The sequence below is a fragment of the Syngnathoides biaculeatus genome, chromosome 5, assembly GCF_019802595.1.
Source record: "Syngnathoides biaculeatus isolate LvHL_M chromosome 5, ASM1980259v1, whole genome shotgun sequence".
NCBI lineage: Eukaryota > Metazoa > Chordata > Actinopteri > Syngnathiformes > Syngnathidae > Syngnathoides > Syngnathoides biaculeatus.
In genome coordinates, this window is record NC_084644.1 from 3,484,086 (window position 1) to 3,506,479 (window position 22,394).

The 22,394-nt window shown below is 43.1% G+C and overlaps 1 protein-coding gene across 3 annotated transcripts in view; it reads left to right on the forward strand.

The window, feature by feature from the left end:
• Positions 1-355: 355 nt before the first annotated feature.
• lars2 (leucyl-tRNA synthetase 2, mitochondrial) overlaps positions 356-22,394 on the forward strand; it is a 39,320-nt gene continuing 17,281 nt past the window's right edge. Inside the window, exons 1-12 of one of the 3 annotated variants that reach the window (XM_061820682.1) lie at positions 356-500; positions 3,389-3,620; positions 5,229-5,360; positions 13,282-13,373; positions 13,436-13,496; positions 13,569-13,658; positions 13,864-14,058; positions 17,652-17,759; positions 18,727-18,886; positions 19,205-19,309; positions 19,654-19,769; positions 20,403-20,686. In XM_061820682.1, coding sequence (XP_061676666.1) covers positions 3,393-3,620; positions 5,229-5,360; positions 13,282-13,373; positions 13,436-13,496; positions 13,569-13,658; positions 13,864-14,058; positions 17,652-17,759; positions 18,727-18,886; positions 19,205-19,309; positions 19,654-19,769; positions 20,403-20,686 — 1,571 coding nt within the window. In that variant the 5' untranslated portion in view covers positions 356-500; positions 3,389-3,392. The remainder of the gene's footprint in view (positions 501-3,388; positions 3,621-5,228; positions 5,361-13,281; positions 13,374-13,435; positions 13,497-13,568; positions 13,659-13,863; positions 14,059-17,651; positions 17,760-18,726; positions 18,887-19,204; positions 19,310-19,653; positions 19,770-20,402; positions 20,687-22,394) is intronic. The other 2 variants (XM_061820683.1, XM_061820684.1) reach the window with 2 other exon arrangements.

Here is a 22,394-nt window from a genome sequence, read left to right on the forward strand (position 1 = left end):
ATCCCCACAGAGTGCAACGATTCATGGTGTTTTAAAATATGTATAATTCTAAAAAAAAGTTGTCTTACAGCACATGACAACCTGTGCCAAGCAAACCAAAATAAGAGCGTTCGTCTGAGACGCCGTTTTTTCACAAGATATATTTACTAAAATTACTTTTCATGTCTGAGTCCTGAAAGAAATTTGAATATATATATATTTTTTTAAATATGAGCGTTCATCTGAGACGTCACGCTGTGGTGAGCCCTAATGGGACAAGCCGAAAGAAATTTACCGACTTACTATTCTAAAATAATTTACCGATATGTGCTTTTTCCACGTTACGTCACCATTGTCCGTATCAATAAAGGTTTATTGTAAGCAAGATGGCGGCGCGCGTGGCGCATTCTTGCGCCGCGGAAACAGGTCACTGACAGCTTCGTTCGTGGCTGCACATTAGATTTGCTCGGTGGAATATTTCACCACGCAACAGCCAACGACGCGGACTTAAAAGAAAGAAGGTAAAAAGCACTCTGCTTCCTATAGTTTACTTTTATGCGCCGGAAGAAGGACACGAGTGGGACGAACTCTGTGCATAACAAAAACTAAACGATCTGTTTAGTAGCTGAATAGTTGGTTGGGCAGATTGATATTCATGTCAATATAACAATATATTTTTATTACGGTGGCTGTTGCTTGCAATGTTGCAGAACTGCAGTCCAACAGAGCTGTTTTGAAGGATCAGGTACAGTTGATCGCTGCTGGTTTCTGGCCAGGTGAATGAAAACTTTTGAGTAGTTTCGCCATTACAAACCAAGTACACTTTAGATTATCGTTGAGTCATCTTAAAACAACACACTCATTGTAATTAAGATGGTACGATGCACAAATAATCCTCTTCTAATATTGCTTACCGGTTCCAAAACGAGTTTCAATTCATTTGCAGTAATTTCAGACATTTAGCATCTCCGTGGAATGATTTTTCTTTTAACCTGGGCTCTTTTTGTCATCATTTTGTAAGTACCCATCCATGATCTGAGCTGCTCATCCTCACGATGGTCGTGGCTATAATGGCACATTTCTCATCATTGTTTTGTTGAAAAAGGCTGCACACTGCATCAAATTGCCTTTTAGCAGTGCCATCTTCCCCTACAGCCTCATGAAAGAGTTCAGTTTTTTTTTCAGGTAGTGTAATTATAATAATGCTAAATACCAATCATTAATAAGGCAATGAAACAATACAAATGTGGAGCATAAAACATCGGCAAATCACCTAGAAAGCAGTTTACATGGTTTTGGAGTCACTTGTTTTTTTGCAGCTAATGGTTGAGCCCGACAGTCGCCATAGAAACACATTGTCAGTCTCTCCGCTGTGCCTTGGCTCCTGTCACGCTGCCGTGATTCTTGAAGGAAACGTTCTCACAAGTAACTTAGCAAACACATTGCACATGTGAAATTGTCCCACAGTTTAGTTTCTTCATCTGTGGGCTTTTCTGCTTTTCAATGTATTTTTTATTTTTTTTTTTTTTTTTTTGCAAACTATCTTTTCATCAGTTTTTTTTCAATAGCTTTTATTATAGGCGAGTGTCGCGTTCCCAAAATGTTTTTATCTGCTTTACGTCAGTACTCCAGTAATCTTGTATTTTAACACAACAGAGCTTTTTATAGAATCCTGCGCAACTTCAAAGCGAACGGACTTCATCCACATTTTCATATCCGGCTTGTGTCCGCTAAATGGAGATTATATGACGTAAAATATCCCACTGTGGCGCTAATACTCTGGACTGCTTACAATAGCAGACAGTGAAGGGAGTCCCATGTGAGCACAAAACATTTTTTAAATTATTATAATTTTTTACTGTTAGGGTTGGTTTTACTAATCCCATTTGTAGTTTACTGCTCAAAAAGAGAACGCACCACTCGACTGCAACCAACTGATGGCCGATTTCAGTCTCTGCTTTTTTTGCTGGCTAAAGAATGATAACATAGCGTCAGCTTTGGGACGCCGATCCACATCCACACAGACTTCCCTTCGAGCGCAGCGCATTCCAGAGTATTCCTGCGCTCATTAATGCATTGTTAGGCTGGGAGATAAAACCAGAAAGGAGAAATTTAAGATTAGTCTTGCAGTTATCCTCGATACAATCGGTCAGTATCCCTCATAGTAGATTGAAAAGCATGGAGCTGAACATTTGGTTTGTGAAGTCAAACACAGCTGCCGCATTCACTTTGTCCTTGATGGCGCCCCTTCAGTCGTGCACATGCGGCTCCACATTTCAAACTTGTTGGAAAGCTGCAACAATAAAGCATATACCTAGCAGCCTTGGCTTTAGCCTTAACCTTAGTTGTAGCTTTCTAAATGTAAGCTTGTAGTTTATTAGTACTCTGTTGACATTTTGTTTTAAAGGAAAAAACATTTTGTAAATGCATACCCTGCACCTGTGTATAAGCCGCATGTTCCCACAGAGAAACATGAGATATTTACAAAAAAGACAGTATACAGAAAGAGTTTTAACAATATACCTTTAGCTTTTCTTTCCACACAGTGGCTGTGACGCAGCAATAACACGGAGCTATACGGTAGTAACACAGCACTAACAGGGCTGGTTAAAAAAAACATACCGGTAAAAGCCACTGAGAGCAGTCTTCATCTTCCTCCTGTGCACTGAAACCAAGTCTTCATCTTGAGTGTCGGCCATCTCGATTGCTTTTAACTTGAAAGCCGCGCCGTATGCATTTCTTCATGCATTTTCCATGATGAGGGTCTGTTCATGCGAAATGTATTCATGCACAAAGCGCAAAGTTACATTAAACGTGCGTCTTCCTCGACACATATATTCCACCTGTCTCACGCTTACCTTTTGTGCTCGAGCGCCCCTGCATGAATTAGCCGCATCTTTGCATAAGCCGCAGGGTTGAAAGGCTTATAGTTAAATTACGTTTATGTATGTGTGTGTGTGTGTGTGTGTGTGTATTTATATATATATATCTGCTTCTGCGTCTGAACTCTTCATATATTACAGTATAGTGTAGTACAAGTATTGATGGCATCTGCGTGATTTGCCATCCTCTTTCCCGGATGAAGATCCGACGTGTTTTTTTTTTTTTTTTTTTTTTTTTTTATAGCTGGAAAAAATACACTACCATGTTTTTTTTTTTTTTTTTTTTTTAAATTAAGTTTATTTAAAGTACACTGTACCTTTATCAACCTCAAACACAAAGCTTTTGTCATCATTTTGAGTTCAGGTCAGCGGTCATATCTCACTTTCTGCCAACCACCTCAACAGTTATTATTTGGATACATATTGATCATGTTAAATTCATGAAGTTAATCAGTAGCTGTCCCTTTGATACGACAGCCGTCATTCCTCCCAATTTACAGCGTCCCATCTTTTGTTTTCCGTGACAGAATCATGAAGGTGTTGTTGAGACGGATGGTTTCGTATCCTCAGAGCGTCGTCCAGTCTGGCAGACTCAGGATCGCTCTCCTTAACGCTTTCCGGCGTTCGCCCACTCACCGCACCCTGTTCAGCGAGACCGGCGTGTGGGAGAAGGACTATCGGACGGAGACTCGATGCAAAGTGGAACAATGGTGGCACCCGCGAATTATGGCGCAGTGGCGCAAGGACTCACTTCAGAAGGTACCCCCAACAACCCCCCCACCCCATATTTTTGCTCATGCTCATTCTGGGATGAAAAGAGGCTGGATAATGTAAAGTGGATGGAGCCGGACAAATGATCGATTTTGTCAATTAATTTGAGTCTCTCTGGATGATTTTTTTTTTTTTTAATTTTTGCCACTTCTGTAATCAAACATTTGTCCTGCTGATGAGCACTGTGACTTTTCCGACCCCTCTGGTGACGAGTTTTCCAAGAAGTGACTAGAAAATTTAAATCTTAGTAAGAAACATAAATCATCTGAATCATTTTTTATAGCTAAGCATATGTCAATCATGAACCCAGGAGAAGGCGATCTTCCCGAACATCACCAAAGATGGCCCCCATTTTTACTTGCCAAAAGCAGTGATTAACTTGTACCGTGAGGAAAATGCATACATTCTGAAATATGTTCTTGGAGTAACAAAGTATATTACCATAATTTCCGGCCTACAGAGCGCACCTGATTATAAGCCTCGCCCAGTACATTTGGAAAGGAAATACCATTTGGTACATACATGAGCCGCACCTATGTAAAAGCCGCAAGTGCCCGCATTGAAACCCGTTTTGAATTACGAGATATTTACAAAGAAAGACGGTACACAGTTTTCAAGTTTTAATAGCTTAGCTTAACATAACAACAACACGGTAGCACAAACTAGGCTGTTTAAAAAAAAAAAAAAAAAAACACCCGCGGCAGCAACACGGTAGCACTAACAGGGAAAAAAACAAAAAAAAATAACATACCTAAATCACTGAGACGCAGTAGTAACACAACAGGATTACGCTAGCACTGTGCTAACTGGTTAAAAAAAAAAAACATACCGGTAAAAATCACTGAGACAGGGCTGTAACACAACAGCAACAGGCTACTGCAGCGCTAACAGGGCCGGTTAAAAAAAAAAAAAAAAACCCAAAACATTCTGGTAAAAGTCACTTCCTCGGCACATATATTCCACCGGTCTCACTCTTACCTTTTCTGCTCGAATTGCCCCCTTGCGGCACAAAAAAAAAAAAAAATGCACAAATTAGCCGCATCACCGCTTAAATTGTAGGGTTGAAAGCGTGTGAAAAAAGTCGCGGCTTATGGGCCGGAAATTACGTTACTTAAAACGTTTTCTGAGGAGATCGATTTGGAGTGCGCGTTTCCTGTCCAGTAATGCCAAAAAGCTCAAACGAAGCCTATCCATCTCAGTGCCGGAAAAGGTTTCCTTGAAATGACTTGATTGATTAGTCTTCTACCCAAACGCTGCTCCACTATTACCCATAATCCCCGGCTGATGATACATCCTAGTAGTCTGATGGTGCGGCTGACAAGAGATGAAGTACGCTCATGACAGCTCTTGTCCTAATTAATTTATTGAAAAATTCATGGCTCAGGTTTCCTGTGATCACGTATAGCTCTATCTGGCTGACATTTCCTCGGTTGCCATGGTAGCAGCGTTGTGACTGTAAAGCACCCGCCTCCATGTTTATGCAGCCGCTTTGAAAGAAGGTAAATTCCAAAGACAGTGTCGTACTGTATAGGGTTTACGTTTTGCGATCTCACCTTCCTGCAATATTTATAACACTGAATGCCGTTTTCGTTACAGGATCAGAACCGGGAAAAGTTCTATGTTCTCTCCATGTTCCCGTACCCGTCGGGACGACTGCACATGGGCCACGTGCGCGTCTACACGATTAGCGACGTCATTGGCCACTTTCAGAGAATGAGAGGTTATCAGGTTTGTCATCTGTTTTTGTTACGTCCCAATGATGACTGTGTAAATAATAACTGCGGCCCTTCTGACCAAAATGAATCCGTTTTGTCGGTCACAAGTGACATTTTCCGCATGATGAAAAATGATTGCATTGAAAATACGAGACTTTTTGTCTTTATTTACACACGCGCGCAGATTGGGTTCATGAGTGAATTGAGTTTGTCATCACTTTTGTTGAGGGTACTCAAATGTTTTGCACATAATTTTGTGTTCCACAAGAATTACTGAAATTTACACACCGGGCGGCACGGTGGAGCAGCTGGTAAGTGTCGGCCTCACAGTTCTGAGGACCCGCGTTCGATCCCGGCCCCGCCTGTGCGACGTTTGCATGTTCTCCCTGTTCCTGCGTGGCTTTTTTCCGTGCACTCCGGTTTCCTCCCACATCCCCAAAATATTGAACACTCTAAATTGCCCCTAGGTGTGATTGTGAGTGCGGCCGTTTGTCTCGATGTACCCTGCGATTGGCTGGCGACCAGTTCAGGGTGTACCCCGTCGACTGCTGGGATAGGCTCCGGCCCCACCTTTGTGACGTTTGCATGTTCTCCCTGTTCTCCCCCGTGCCTGATTCTCCGGGCACTCCGGTTTCCTCCCACATCCCAAAATCATGCGACATTAATTAGACACTCTAAATTGCCCCTAGGTGTGATTGTGAGTGCGGCCGTTTGTCTCGATGTGCCCTGCGATTGGCTGGAAACTAGTTCAGGGTGTACCCCGCCTCGTTTCCGTTGACAGCTGGGATAGGCTCCAGCACTTCCGTGACCCTTGTGAGGATAAGCAGGAAGAAAATGGATGGATGGATTTACACAGTGGACAGCAAAAGTCTACACACCCTTGTTCATATTCCAGGTTTTTGGTGATTTTAAAATGAAAGGTAAATCATTTCAAAACCCTTTCCACTATTAATTTGACTTTTAACCTGTGTAATAAAATAGTTCAATATTTTCAAAATATTAAAAATAATAATTTTAATAAAAATAAACTGAAATCATGGTTGCACAGGTGTGTGCACCCTGATATAACTGATTGTGGCTTTATTCAGGATTAACTTAATTAACATTATTTTCAGTTCCTGTCCCAAAAAGCTTTGCGCTCTTTTCAGTTGATTTGTACAATTTATGGGTGAGATTAATAGTGTAAAAGGTTTTGAAAAGATTTATCTTGGTTTCTTTTTTATAGTGCAAAAATCTGGCATATAAGTAGACTTTTTATACTCATTCTGCAATTAAGAGGACAAAAACACATTTCCCTTTGTTCCGATTTGCAGCTAAATGTGGTGCTTATAATCTGGCAATTTGGCGGTACGTCGAGACCTCTCATGTTGTCGGAAAGGTAAAAGTAAAATCCATATTCTTGATCCTGAACATCCTGCTGGGTTATTGACTTCATTCAGAACAGCGTCCGATAACTACACCCTTGTTTGCATCCGCTAAACCGTAGCCGTTGATTAAAGAGTAACCGCATCCCCTGACATGTTGAAGAGGACCTTCGTTTGGTTTTCTTCCAGACGCCAAATGCCTGCTTTGCCTGAAAACATGCACAACATAATTTAAATGATGTGCTGTCACCTGTACAAAAAGAAAAACCCCTACAGAGAGTAGGTTTCACTTGAGTGGCAATCACCTCCTGCAAACAAGCCCAACGTTCTCTCAGCATCTGTCAGAAAAGTGAACCTGATTCTGCTGTATGCACACATTGTCTACTCCCGGTTAATTAATGAAGGTACACGCGGTGGATGGTCACGCACTGTTGCTATTTTCATCTTGTGGGGAGCAGTTCCTGTGCGTGCTACGTGTCGACTATTTTTCACTCAGGAGAAATGTCTGTTCTTCTTCAGGAAGTTCATAATTAACAAACCTCTAATGACGAGAAGTCCAAATGGAACAAATCGACTGGCTTAAAAGGTAGCAACAAGTGGGACACAAGTAAAAGTGTCTGGCTATCAAGCGCATGTGCAGGCATAATTAAAACAAACAAGTATTAGATTTGTGCCATACGTTTGTAATTTACCTAACTCCTTGCATAAAAGCAAACCGGTATTTATTTCTTCCGTACAATAAGCTGTTTTTGTTTTTAAATCAAAACAAAGGAATGAAGAAACGAAAACTAATCTTTTACATGCAACACTAATGATCTATTTTATTTTTTTTTAGCTATTTGCCCACCAGGGCTACTTTTTGTCACCAAAGGGTGAACTTTTTCATCATTTAAAAAAAAAAAAAAAAAGTGTTTTTCGGAACAAAGTTTTGTGTGTTGGCGCACACATCATTGTTTCCCAAACCTCGGGTCACAGACTGTACTTGGCTTGGTGTAAAAAAAAAAAAAAAAACGCTGATAAACACTTTGGCAATCAAGGAGGATAAATGGATGCCAAATTATAAACACAACGCAGTTACCTTCAGTAAAAAATGATTTCAGCAGTCACTCACATTTGGAAAAATGTACAGGTGTGGGCCACCAGTCATGCCCGCAGATATAAAGTTACGGGTGTGGTCCACCAGTCATGCCCGCAGATATTAAGTTAACGGGTGTGGTCCGCCAGTCATGCCCGCAGAGGTAAAGTTGCGGGTGTGTGTTCTTTGTAATTATGAGTGTACCCCTTTAAGAGCGGAGGGGGGCGGTGTCAGGTAAACTAGGAAGAAGAAGTAGGCTGAGCAGCAGTTTGTTGTTAAGAGACCGTATGCTTTCATGTTAAAAAACAAAAGACGTCAGGCTGTGGTTCACTGCGCTGGATCGGTTTAGATGTTCGCCGAGAGCGTGCGACAAGTGCGCAATTGCGAAGTGGCGCAGCTTAGCGGGAACACTGGTCAAGACTACGCAAAATAAGCGACGTCTTTCAATATGTATGTATTTCTACTTGTAACAAATTTTGCGCGCGTGATTTTTGGTGCGCAACTATGGAGATTTGCGAGTGCAATGGCACGCTGTCAAATCAAAGCGACTGCTTCAGGGGTCATCACAACAACCTACTCGCACGATTTGTTTGGCAGTTTTTACGCATGTACCACACCCCTACCACTGCACGCTCAGTTGCAATTATCTTTAAAGTATTTGTCAAGTATTTGATCAACAAATTTTATTACAAAAGACAAGCAATATGCAGAATCCGCTTTTCTTAGATTTATTTTTCTTGGTTTTCAATATCTCCACACGACTGTTGTATTAGTACTCCGTGCCATGCGTGCTTGCATATTTTGTGCCATGAAAACTTATTTCATGCCTTTTTCATGAGTTTGTTCACTTCATTTAGTAACAAACGCATGTGAACCTCAAGCAAAGACAAATCAAGTGAAGATTTTATTTATGAAGACTTTTTAGAGCTTATTCTATAGATTAGCAAGACACGAGTTGGATTTGTTTTTTTTTTAGGTTTGTGTCTTATTACATGTGGTGTAAATTTAACCGCACTTCAGAGAAAGAACTTCAAACCAAGAGTCAAATATGGTGGTGGGAAACTGATGGTCTGGGGGTGCTTTGCTACTTCAGGACCTGGATGACTTGCTGCGATTGATGGAACTGTGATTTTTTTTTTCTCCTTACCAGAAAATCCAGAAAGGGAATGTTCAGCCATCAGTTTTGTGGAACTAAATTGAAGCGCACTTGGTTTCTGCCGCAGGACAACGATCCAAAGCACAGCAGATTTTCAAGACCTGAATTGCTTTAAAAAGGGGGAAAAAAGTTTTCAAGTGGCCTATTCAAAGCTCAGACTTGAATCCTATTGAAATGCTGTGGCATGACCTTAAAAAGGCCGTTCATGCTCGAAAACGCTCTAGTGCTGAATTTAAAACGATTCCTCAAGGAAGAGTGAGCCGAAAAATCTCCAGACAGATGCGAAAGTCTCGTTGCCGGTTTCCGGGGAAAAAAAAAAAAAAAAAAAAAAACAACAAAAAAAAACACTTTGCTTCAGTTGTTGCTACCGCTGAGGATGACCCAAACAGTGATTAGGTTTAGGGGGCGATTTACTTTTTCAAAAAAACGGCGTCTTATGTTTACTTTGGTTATCTTTGTCTGAGGTGAGGCAAAGGATCATCTTTAGCATCAAAGTGAGGAAATTGCCAAAAAAATGAATTTGAGGAGGTAGAAAATGTTTTTACACGGAACTATTTGGAATGCAGTACTTGCTTGCAAAAGTACAAAATCAAGCACATCCCTTTTCTTGAAAGGAAGTAACGAGTCAGATTTCTTCATCAGCCTGGCACTAGCTTGCTCCATGCTACAGTCGACTGATTTTGTCATTAAATCAACCTTCACCCCCCCATCACAACCCCTCCCTCTCCCGTCCATCTCTCCACTCCCTCCTGTCAGTGAGTGCGGCGTCTCCGTGACTCTGGGCGACGAGTGCACCTGTAAAAACTGGGACAGGCCTTCTTGAATTTAGCAGGAACGCGAACAAGCACCACCCGAGCGAGCCGTCCATCCATTTTCTTTGCCGCTTATCCTCACAAGTGTCGCGGGGAGTGCCGGAGCCTATCCCAGCTGTCAACGGCCAGGAGGCGGGATACACCCTGAACCGGTTGCCAGCCAATCATGGGCCACATCGAGACAGACAACAGTCGCACTCACAATCACACCTTGGGGCAATTTAGAGTGTCCAATTAATGTTGCATGTTTTTGGGATGTGGGAGGAAACCGGAGTCCATGGAGAAGACCCACGCAGGGACGGGGAGAACATACAAAGTCCACACAGGCGGGGCCGGGATCGAAACCGAGTCCTCAGAACTGTGAGGGCATCGCTTGACCAGCTGATCCAGAACTCAGAACTCCATGAGAGCAGACGATGGTTTCATGTTCACCACCGAATAAAAAGCACCACCCCAACGAGGAGATAATTTTTTTTCTTTCTCTTCTTCTTCTTCTTCTGCTTTATTTGCACAGGCCGTCTTTGGCTTCCTCTGGATCAGTGCACTCGTTCATCTGCCTCCCGAGAAGCTAAAACCGGTCCGCAGCGCTGAGCTCACTTTTCCCGATATGATCTAGTACGTGGATTTTTTTAAAAAGGAAGGCCATCCAGTTACCAAGGATACCAGCTTGTCTGAAACGTCGGACCTGTTAAGTCTGTGCGGCAATCCTCTTCGGTCCTTGATTCCTTGTATGTCTTCTTCTCTTTCCTCGTGACTTCCACTCCTGTGCTTTCGTGGCATGCATTTGGCTTTCGGTGAGCAGAAAACCACCCTTGAGGGGCGAAAGGGGAAAAGGAGTTGGGATGGGGAGTAATGAGAGGGCGCTAGTACCACGAAGGAGTTTGAGGGAAAAAAAAAAAAAAAAAAAGCACAAATTTTGCATCAATTCCACATACACATGAATAGCTGGATGTTATTTTAAGCGCTGGTGTTGTAATGTTCTTTTCTGTCGCGCCTCACCTTCCACCTGCTCTTCATTTATGTAATCGCCGCATCGAAATCACAGTCGGCGTGCACTAACCGAGCTGCTTGATGAAGTGGAGCTCGGCAAGCGACTTCGCTTTATCAGTCAGCTTCTGCCGCTATTTGAAGGACATAAAAGAGCATGAAATATCGTTTATGCCGCCACGAGCGCCAAAGCCTCCACTCTCGCACTATTACACTCATTTAACTTGTCGTAAATACTTCATACGACGACGCCATTTTATGCTTTGCGCTACTCGGTTGTAGTAGTTCTGTTCTCTCTTGTAAATTACATTTCAATTATTGATTTTATTTGACATCAAGAATATAATCAGTTTGCTGCTCTGTAAAAGTAAAGCAACCGCGACGCACGACGTGACCGCCTTTTTATTTTTTTTTGTAGAAAGAGAAAGGACCCAGTGTATGCAGGGTATGAAGAGAATTATGAGATGGATATAAATCATTCAGAACTTTTTCCAGCATTAATGTGACCTGTAACTCAATTTGGGGCGGGGAAGAAAACTGAGTACATAAATAAACTTTGATGATGTGGTTGTACAATTCAATTAAAAAATATAACTGTATTTTCCCCAAAAATATGGAACAATAACTGTGATACTATGGTTGCACAAGTGTGCACACCCTTGTATAACAGGGGACGTCTAATCCAATTGAATTCAAGCGCATGTTCAATAGGAGTCGGGACACGACCGTCACCATTTAATCTGCCTCCGATTAACCGCACATATATTTGAGGTGTTCTGGCTGGTATTTATCGTTCATGATTCCGTCCAACGTGAATAAGGCCCAGTTCCAAATGGGGGGAAAAAAAACAGCCTTAAAGCATGATCCTGCTCTCCATCATGTTTAATGCATGATGTTTGTTCGTGCCAAACATAACTTTTAAGCTATGATCAGAAAGTAGAACGTTGATGGCATGGTCAATGTTGGGACATTTTCTTGCACGCGTTTCCATTTGATTTCATGTGTGTTTTGGCAAAAGGTCGACAAAATCTTTTTCTGCTCTATAACCCAGACGCGTGACAGAAATGGCAGATTTTTGTAACAGCTGCTAAAGAGCAAGTACCTCCCAGAACTTTCTGTAGCACCTTCAGTGTTGCCGTGGGCCTCCTTTTTTCTTTTTGTCTTTTCATCTATTTTGGAGGGACGTCCAGTTCTTGGTAATGTCACCTTGTCCCGTGGCAAATTTAATCCTTTTTACCCTTTTTTTACTGACGGCTCCTTTTGAGCCAATGAGGTCTCCCCGATGCTGGGAAAAGATGTCTGTGTCTTGTGCTGTAAAATGTGATGACAAAAATGTCAGGAAACGCTCGGCGTAGTGGAACATCCGAACTTTATTTGGAGTAAATCAGAAGCACTTTACATTGTGTCATTGTGTCACGACTTCGATTGAACATTCATATGAATAAAAAAAATTCTTTAGGGTTAATTATGAACAATTATACAGTTCCATCCATCGATTTTATTTGCCGCTTATCCTCACGAGGGTCGCGGCGTGTGCTGGAGCCTATCCCAGCTGTCAACAGGCCCTGAACTGGTTGCCAGCCAATCGCAGGGCACACTGAGACAATTAGCCGCACTCAGAATCACACCTAGGGGCAATTTAGAGTGTCCAATTAATGTTGCATGTTTTGGGGGTGTGGGAGGAAACCGGAGTACCAGGAGAAAAGCCACACAGGCACGGGGACAACATGCAAACTCCACACAGGCGGGTCTGGGCTTGAACCCGAGACTTCAGAACTGTGAGGCCAACGCTTTCCAGCTGAACCACTGTGCTGCAACTATACAATTTTTCATTCTAAAAAGATTTGTATTTCAAATGTACAGTTTATAGGTTGCACAATGTGAAATAATTGAATTATTATATTATGTGAAAGTGACGACACGTCCGCCAAGTTTTTGTTAGTCTCATTTTTTTAAATTGACACTGGCAGAGAAGTATATAACAAAAGTTCAGTATTGAGGTTGTAATTTGGTGTTGATTTTCAGCATATTTGAGTGATTATAAGTCGTGATGACAATTTGAAATGTAATTTCTGTCCATAGTCTCCCCGTACATATTTTTGAAAGTTCAGTGGACCCACTGCATATTCACTTTTTAGCATTAGCGAATTCATCTATTTGCATACTTTTTTGGGGGAGGTGAGGGGGACCTAAGCAAACCTAACGAATTATTTGTGGAAAATCTGTTTAATCACATTTTCTGACCTGATCCTCAGCTTAGTCGCATTTTTTTTTTTTTTCCCCCATTTGTGTTGTTGCAACATTTTGTATGAAAAGTTCTGTAATTTCACCTCAGTATTTGTGAAACAGTGAATTTGAATCCTCCTAAAAATGACAAAAGATATTCCTTTTGGTTGCAAATAAGATACTGGCAAAGCATACTTTCAGTGCACAGTGCTCGGCCAAGGTGAGTTTTTTTCATCAAGTCGTGATTTGACTTCTTGCCGAGACCTGCTGTCCATAGTGCTAATATTGGGCGTGTATTTTTCCTTTATCTGCAGGTATTAAACCCAATGGGCTGGGACGCTTTTGGTCTCCCAGCAGAGAACGCGGCTATCGAGAGACGTCTCGATCCAGAAGATTGGACTAAAAGGTACCACAGGCTCGTTTGTGCTTCAACAGCTTCAACCTTCTGGCGCTTGTCTTTTTCTACAGGAACATCAAGTCTATGCGGGAGCAGCTAGACAGCCTTGGCCTTTGCTTTAACTGGGATCGGGTGGGTAGGAAGGAAACCTGCACAACGCTCCAATGACTTTTTGTTAACCTGACCGCCATCTTTCCTTGACAGGAGGTGACCACTTGCCTTCCTGACTACTACAAGTGGACACAGTATCTCTTTGTTAAGCTCTTCAAAGCAGGGCTGGCTTATCAGAAAGAGGTAGGACTCGACTTCCCGCCAAAGTACTTACTCTCGGTTTCTGTCGGAAGGATTATGATTGCTTTATTTGGTCTTTCACAGTGACAGGGATGATTGTGGCTCTTCTATAGAAAGCCTTTGATGATGTGTAATGAAGTGTGACAACCTTTAAATAAGGCTTACCGTCTGTCTCTTTCAATTGACTGCCTTCATTCTTCATGAACAGATTTGCTCGTGTGCGTGCGTGCGTGCATGTGTGGATGCGTTTGGAATTCAGGCTGTGGTGAACTGGGACCCCGTTGATCAGACGGTACTGGCTGATGAGCAGGTGGATGAAAATGGTCGCTCCTGGAGGTCTGGCGCCCTGGTGGAGCAAAAGTTGCTCACCCAGTGGTTCATCAAGACCACACGTTACGGCAAGGTACAGTTGTGTGATTTCTGCACGTGGGTCTTTTCAAAGTGGCGTGACAATAATTGGCCCTCAATTGTGTGGGGGTCTAAATAAGCGGCTACCTGCTCTAGTTATTATTGTCACAGTATTGCCTCGGTTGTTGTCGTATTCATCCCCTGGAAATCGTCATTACTAAAGAATGAACGTGCCCGGTAGGGGAAAAAAAAAAATACATTTTTCATTTAGCCAAATGTGCTTTAATTCATGCACTTTGTTTTGCATCCCGGTTCACTTGTTAGCATTGTCAAAAAGTCCATCAAACAATTAATTCAAAATCAAATTTAGTCCTTTCTTATGGGGAAAATATTTTCGAGGTGACTGACATTTTAGTTGATGTTAATGGGAAATTCCGGTCGTTTGGATTAACAATGTGGCCGATCGCTCTTGTCATATGTACTGTACCTTGACAATGCGATGTCAATCCTCTCCCATTTGATAGTGCTTTGAGAAGATTTTTATCGGCAATGACGAATTTTCACGAGGGCCGCCATTTTGGCGAGTCACTTGAGTCTACATGAGCGGATGTGTGGCCCCGCCGCCGGAGCTCACTCGTCAGACTCCGCGTCATTCCGTCCGAATAGCCATCCGAATATTCGACATTATTTACAGCTACGGGTTCAAATCTGTATGGACGTATTCCTCCGTCTCGGGAGATCAACCGATACTGCGATTTCTTCATCAGATAAAGATGAGTCCGAAAAATCAGCGCTGGTCACGATAGTTTCCCAACGTAAGGGAGCCTTTGTTGCCGCACTTATTACGTCAAATCTGCGCACATACGTCATGTGACTTGCCAAAATGTTGGCGCCCATGAAAATTTGTAATTGCTGATTTAAATAAATAAATAAAAAATATTCTAAAAAAAACATTCAATGAGAGAGGATTAACATCACATTGTCAAGGTACAGTACATATGACATGACCTATTGGATATATTGTTAATCCAAACCACCGGAATTTCCCTTTCAAGACGAGCAGTCATCATATCGCACTTTGCATCATCACTTCCTGAGCAGCATGTATGAGCATGAAAGGGGTGAGGATGTGTTTTTGTTTGTTTGTTCTGCCTTACGATGCAACAGTGGAGTTTTTAAGCTGCCACTGTGGGTCTTTGTATTCTGTGTTTGTTTTTTTTTTTAAATCGAAAATTTCATTCATTCATCTTCCATTCTGCTTATCAAACACAAGGGTTGCAGGGGTGTTGGAGCATATCGTACGCCCAAATTGATTACCAGCCAATCGCAGGGCGCATAGAGCACAAACACAATCACACCTAGGCGCAATTTAGAGTCTCCAATGAATGCATGTTTTTGGGATGTGCGAGGAAACCGGAGTGCCTGGAGAAAACCCACACAGATACGGGGAGGACATGATAACTCCACACGGGTGGGGTCGACATTTGAACACTTTCCTCAGAACTACAAATATAAGCACATATATTTTTAAAAGGTAGGTAAAGCATACATTTTTAAAGTGAAGTGACATTGATAACAAGATAACTATATATAAAAGGGAGACAACAAAACAAAGATCTGAACTGAAGAATTATCTGTAAGAATGATAATGAAAGTAAATCATAAGGGTTGAGGGAGTGGTGGAGCCCATCCTAGGTAACTTTGACACATTAGATTTGAGTGTTTTATGGGCGGTGGTGCTGCACCCCGTGAAGGAAGAACAGGACTGAACAGGACAATAACAAGAGGGGAAGCGTGCAAGGCCGACCGAGGTAGTGAACCTGGCTGTACAACTGAAATGTAGCGGGAGTGGCTATGTACATTCTAAACATCGTTAGAAATTAAATGCAAATGAGGCAATACCCGTGAAGTTCATGTAATTATGAATTATTGCAATGAGTGAGTGGCCCCGCACCAAGAAAATAAGTCCCAGAAATTTATCCGTGCAAGTGAATTGCCACAGTCTCGTGTGCGCAGTAACCTTCGGAAATAGCCCGTCGTTGTTGGGAATCCACCATGGGAGCTGACGACCCCACCCCGGTTCCCCCCAAACCGGTCACCCAGAGGAGGCCGCAGGGGCCCAAAGCCACTTCCCCCACATGGCCAACCTGAAGAAGCAATGGCGAGGAGTGACAAGGAACCCCCGCTGTCCCTCACCATCAGCCGGAACGGGGAACCAAAGCGGACGCCAGATAACATTCGTTGCCCGTTGACCCTGCACCTGCTGCACATGAGCAAATCCACCAGCCCTGTCCAGTTATCCATCCCCCCGCTGCCCCTGCGAGGCAGTTTGGTTGACGACAATCTGGTTGTCACTCGAGACGGACAAGGAAAAAAAAAACAAAACATGAATAATGCCAGCGCTGAGTGGTGACTGGAAAGCAGCATGCGTTTCACACTTGCTTTGAAGGCAGATAGTTGACTTGTCACTGTGACTGCGCCGTTAGTACAAACAGTTCTCCCAACTAACATTAAAAAACATCCAAGGCTTTGTGAAAACCGCTTGTCCGTTACCGGGTCCGTCAAACGCAGTCACGAATCATTTCCATATTCAAGCCTCGCACGTTCCCCGGCGACGGCGCGAAGCCGCCCGTGCTGGTCCATGTCAGAGGTATGAGTGGAGGTGGGGGCAGCCCACTGTGACAATGTGTTCGTGCATTTCTCATTTCCACTCACAAAATGGAGAAGAAGGAAGGAAGAGGAAGGTGTAGAAATAGAAGTGAGAGAGGCAGATGGAGAGGCACGAGGGCCCGAACAAAATGGAGCTTGCCGAACGTGCCTGTGATTTCCTCCGCTCCCATTTCCCCCCACTTGCCTGTTCATGATGTCTGCTAGACAGCATTCATTTCACATCAAATTTGTGCTGCGCTCTACCTCACGCCAAAGTGACTTGGAACAGCCCCCCCCCCCCCCGAAGATAAATTCAGATGGCAATCATTACTGAGATTGATTTGAACATACATTGAGTGTAATTTCAAAAAAGTGTCACGACGACACTTGTTGCTCTCCCCGTGCTGTCGCCTACAATTCAAAGAAGGAACATTCTTGCTTTCGCTTTGGTTATTTCTATATGGCGCTTGTCTTGAAGCTTTTATTTGTTGCCATGGAGACAGGTCTTACCCATCACAGTTCTGTGCCAAACAATTTTTTTTTTCCCCTCTGCTTCTCTTTCCGGTCGATGATACAATTTCCGGATTTAGTTTTTGTTCTGCTGTCATGAAAGTGATGACCGTCGCCATTGTGTGTGTGTTTTCATATTTTAATGTGGTTGTAGAAATGAACGCTGACCGGCACAGTTCAAGTGTTTGTGGGTAATAGATTGTGACAGCCTGAAAGGAAAATAGAGAGGTATAACAAAACGGGCCTTTACACAGCTGTGACATTTTGACTTCAGCCTGGTTGATATGCATAGCTTCTTTTTTAATATCATGCAGAATAACTGTGACAGTTTGTGTTTTACGGGCAGGTCTTTGGGGGGAAGGAAACAAGGTTGCGCTTATTAGAATTTAACAGTGAGCGTGTGCACAAATCTGTCTTGAGCATTTTCAATGCAATAAAGTTTCATCTAATTAAATCTTCGTGCATATATTGTTGTCTCTTCCACTCCAGCCTCTCCTGGATGCTTTGTCTGACCTTCCAGAGTGGTACGGGGTTAAAGCCATGCAGGCAAATTGGATTGGAGAGTGCACCGGCTGCTATTTTGATTTCAAACTCAAGGTGGGTCTCCGCTTGTTATTTATTCATTCATCATTCTTGCTTGCTTTGGAACTCTTGACCTTCTTTCTCTAAGCACTCCTCTGCGCTCGTTCTCTTCAGCCATGGTGTTTAATCTCTTTTCCCTGAAATCTCCTACATGCTTTTTTTTCGATTATGCGATCCCCCTGTCGGTGTCGGTTTTCTATCGAGACTCAAGAAGTATTAAAAAAGTGTGTTACTACCAAATGTTCGGTCAAGAGTCTTGGAGCTGCAGTTTAAACAATAGGATTAGTTTGTTGAATTTGTTCTTCACGCGAATGTCTCTTCAGATTTGAGATTTTCAAAAGTATGCCTTTTTGACTGCTTATCAACCCTTTTAATTGTCAGACCTTCAGAAGTACCGTATTTTCCGCACTATAAGGCGCACCCAAGAGCCTTTAATTTCCTTTAAAGCTGACAGTGCGCCTTATATATGGATCAATATTAAACCTTTAGCGGAGCCCGTCTAATGGATGCATCATATAACCCCAACCTCTACTGTAGTGTCTATTCTATGCGCCTTATAATCAGGTGCGCCTTATATATGGATCAATATTAAGCCTTTAGCGCAGCCCAGCTAATGGATGCAAAATGTAACCCCAACCTCTACTGTAGCGTCTATTCTATGCGCCTTATATAATGTGGTGCGCCTTATGTAAAAAAAGTTTTCAAACAGGCCAGTCATTGATGGTGCGCCTTATAGTGCGGAAAATACGGTAGGTGTTGAATTTAATTGCGTAGTTAGACTCTAAATTGTCCGTGAGTGGGAATGTTTGTTCCTTTACAAGTGCCCTGCAATTGGCTCGCAATCAGTCCAGGGAGTTGGGAGTCATCCGTGGCAGGTTCTAGCACACCTGCAACCCAAATGAGCGTAGGATGTATAGAAAAGAGAGGGATGATTACACATTGACTCGAAATCTCCCTAATATTGGTCTCTCGTGACCCCCAGGTGAGCGGGGAGGAGACGGATGAAATTCTGTCGGCGTACAGCTCCTCCCCGGAGGCTGTGTTCGGTGCGGCGTACTTGGCCGTCCTGCCCTCCCACAGATTGCTGCATGGGAGCAGCTCAGTCCGCTCTGTGCTGGAGAAAGCCTACCAGCCAGGCAGAGGTGAGCGTGAATCAGAACAGCACTTAAATGCTTGTTACTTTTAACTCTTATTTTGGCTTTGGGTAGCTGGCACACTCTGTTCTCTTGGACCTGGTGGGCAAAAAGAACAACATAACTTTTGGCCAATTCCTGATCAATGTTGGGACACAATGTGCTTTCTATTTTTTATACATAGATCTGAAAAGAAAAATCTTTTTAAACACTCAGTTGTATGATAATTGAGAATCCGTCAAGATAATCTCTTGCTTGAAAGTGTTAATTAGCTGTCTTGGGAGTTCAGCAATGTTTTGTTCTCAGCGCCTGGCCTCTGATTTTCAGACTCCCTGACAGAAGTCACAGCTGTCAACCTGTTCACCGACCACGAGGTTCCTCTGGTCATATCTCAGAGAGAGGCATTTGATGGCTATCTGGACACAGTGGTTGGTAGGTCAGCCATGTGAGTTTACATTCACGTAGAATTTTCTTATCAAATCTTGTCAAAACATGAAACTACAGCCTGAGCTTGCCGTTCAAAAATATTGTAAGTCTGCCGTGCAGCATTGTAGAGTTCATGTGAGTCCATAAAACCGGATTGTTTGTCTCGCAATGAGTGGCCGGGGACTCTTCGGAATCTCTAACAATTAGTGGAATCGCAGTAAAGCTAAACATTAAACGCGTGGAGGCTTGTCGGGCATTCTCAAGAGAACTGTACGACATGTTTGTCTTTGTGTGAGTGTGCATTTGTGTTGTCGTTTTTGTTACGGTCACGCTGCACCTGTGTCTACCAGGCACACCAGACTGCAGTAAGGAGCATCGGTCTGTGGCCGAGACGCTGAATTTAACGTGGACCAATGTTCTGAAGAGCCAAGAAGATGGGACACAAATTGTCATTAATTCTGATGAGGTGATGACAACCAGAGCAATGAGATTTACATTTCCTGAGTATATCTGACATGCACATGAACGCTAAGAATGAGATTTGTGATCACTATGTATCGAACGGTTACAATTTACGATTGTCAGGCCCAGCTGTTTCCCAAAGCGGGGGGGAATAATCACTCTCACCACACCTCACGCTAAAGCATATTGAACAATTCAGGCCTTGACTGAGTTTGATCAATAGGGGGGAATCGTGCTCAAAATTGCTGCGATTTTCGGTTATGTCAACACTCATCTGTGCGTCCAACAACATTGTAGCTCCGCTTAGCTTTTGTGATCGTGTTTCTTGTACAGTCATGTCGTCACTTGTGAGGACAGAAACTGGCAGAATTTTGTCCGGCGGAGCTGCCATGTCATTGGTAGAGAAACTATGGGAGAGATTAATATTTGCTTATGATGTCGCAATCTGAACGTCTCACTTACAGACATTAGTATCTTAAAAAATGTACTTTGCTTTTTAATTGTGCACTTGGTGGGCAAATGTGCAAGTACTCCAGAGATTGTATACCACAGAAATACAATTAAGTTTAAATGATCCTGTTTTTTTACTACTTCTGTCTTCTTCTTCTTCTCCTCCTCCTCCTCTCCATAATCACAGTTCTCAGGACTCACCAGAGAACAGGCTTTTCACTCCATTACCCAGAAAGCCAGGGAGCAGAAGGTGGGGGGCCACCTTACCAGCGCAAAGCTCAGGGACTGGTTGATATCCAGACAGCGTTACTGGGGCACACCCATTCCTGTGGTGCATTGTGGGCGCTGTGGTCCAGTTGCTGTTCCCGAAGAGGATTTGCCAGTAACCTTGCCGAAGCTGCCGTCTCTTACCGGAAAGGGGGCATCCCCTTTGGAGGCGGCCCATCTTTGGGTCAACTGCAAATGTCCAAGGTGAGATCACTTTGATGGACTAGAACAGGGGTGCCCAGACTTTTGTACTCCAAGATCTACTTGTGGGGGCGGGGGTGGTGATGCTCCTAAACCGTTTTAAGGTTAATGTTATGTTTCCTCCTATATTTAAAATGCAGAATTATCTCTTTTGTGCACTATATTGTCTGTGCTTTCATCCTGGATCAGGCTGTGGAAGGGTGGAATTTTAAAATAACACACCATCTCATCCTGCACTTTCTATTTTGGCTTCAGACCTTTCCCACTCAATCTCGTCCAGTTTAACTACTTTTTCTTCGATTGTTCACATACTCCGACAGTCATTGCATCCTAAAACAACAGCATTTCTTTTTCAACTTTCTCCATTAATATTGAAAGTAAACATAAGCAGCACGTCTAGCTCGTCTTTGCTCTACTTTGCCCAGACTGTGTTGCTAACTAAAGCAGCGGTGGCGGACGCTGTCATTATAAAACACATTGATGCAGAAGTACTGTAATATTTGTAATTATGAGTATACGTCTTTAAGAGCGGGGGTGGGGGGGATATAAGGTTGACTAGGAAGAAGAGAGTGTGGCGGAGCAGCGTTCATTGTTAGAGAAAGTTCTGTGTGCTGCCTAAAAGAAACCAGTGGCTTTTTCTTTTCATTTTTTTACAGTACGTACGTGAATTATGCCGTTGGATGTAACAACCAGTCATCCCTCACTCATTGAATCACATGGGAAAATGCCACAAATTGAATATCTGTATGTTATACTTTCTTTTTCTTTTTTTGCACGCAACGCGGAATATTTGCGAAGAGATGCATCAGCGGTGCACAATTGCGCACAGTTTAGAGGGAACATTGACTGACGTCTTTTTTTTTTTTTTTTTTTTCCGGCACGCCGTCCATTGCAATTGACGCATTGAGTACCCATGCACTAGAATATTAATGCATACTAAATCCCGCAGTTTGGGCGAAAGAACCAAAGTGTAGTTTTATTTTTAACAATGCAGTGCAAACGAAGGCAGAGACATGCGATTGAGATGTTGGCCATTTTTACATTACATCATTTAAACAGCCACGTTTGCTTGTCCTGGACGCCTCCCTGGTGAGGCGTTCCGGGCATGTCGCACCCGAAAGAGATCCCGGGGACGACCCAGGACACGGCGGAGAGACCATGTTTCTCGGCTGGCCTGGGAACCCCTCGGGATCCTCTGGAAGAGCTGGAAGAAGTGGCTGGGGAAAGGGAAGTCTGGGTGTCCCTGCAGAAGCTACTTCCCCCGCGACCCGACCCGGAGAAGCGGTAGAAAATGGATGGATGGAAGTTTGCTTGTCACCTGTATCTCATTAGCTGAGCTCTAGGCTTGCTAACGTAATGTTTTCGTGCAACACGGAGGTCACAAGTTCTCCAGCTGCAAGGTGCACCACTCGCAATTTACCATCTCATCAAACGATAGTAGAGTTATTTTTGCAAGGACAACTAATTGTTTACAAACTCCTCTAAATGACTGTTTTGCTTCAATAATTATGGACACAGAACCTTCCTGCAGACCGTTATGACTCAAGTAGAGAAGAACCTCCTAAGTCAAACACAATGCGTTCCATGACACTGGTCGGGTTTCCGGTTGGTCAATAATTACATTTTGAAAGGGATCAATTATCATTATAGGTTGGTTTCAAAGTCAAACTGGTTCCCTCATAAAACCCTTTTCAGCTCTACGGGTGATTAG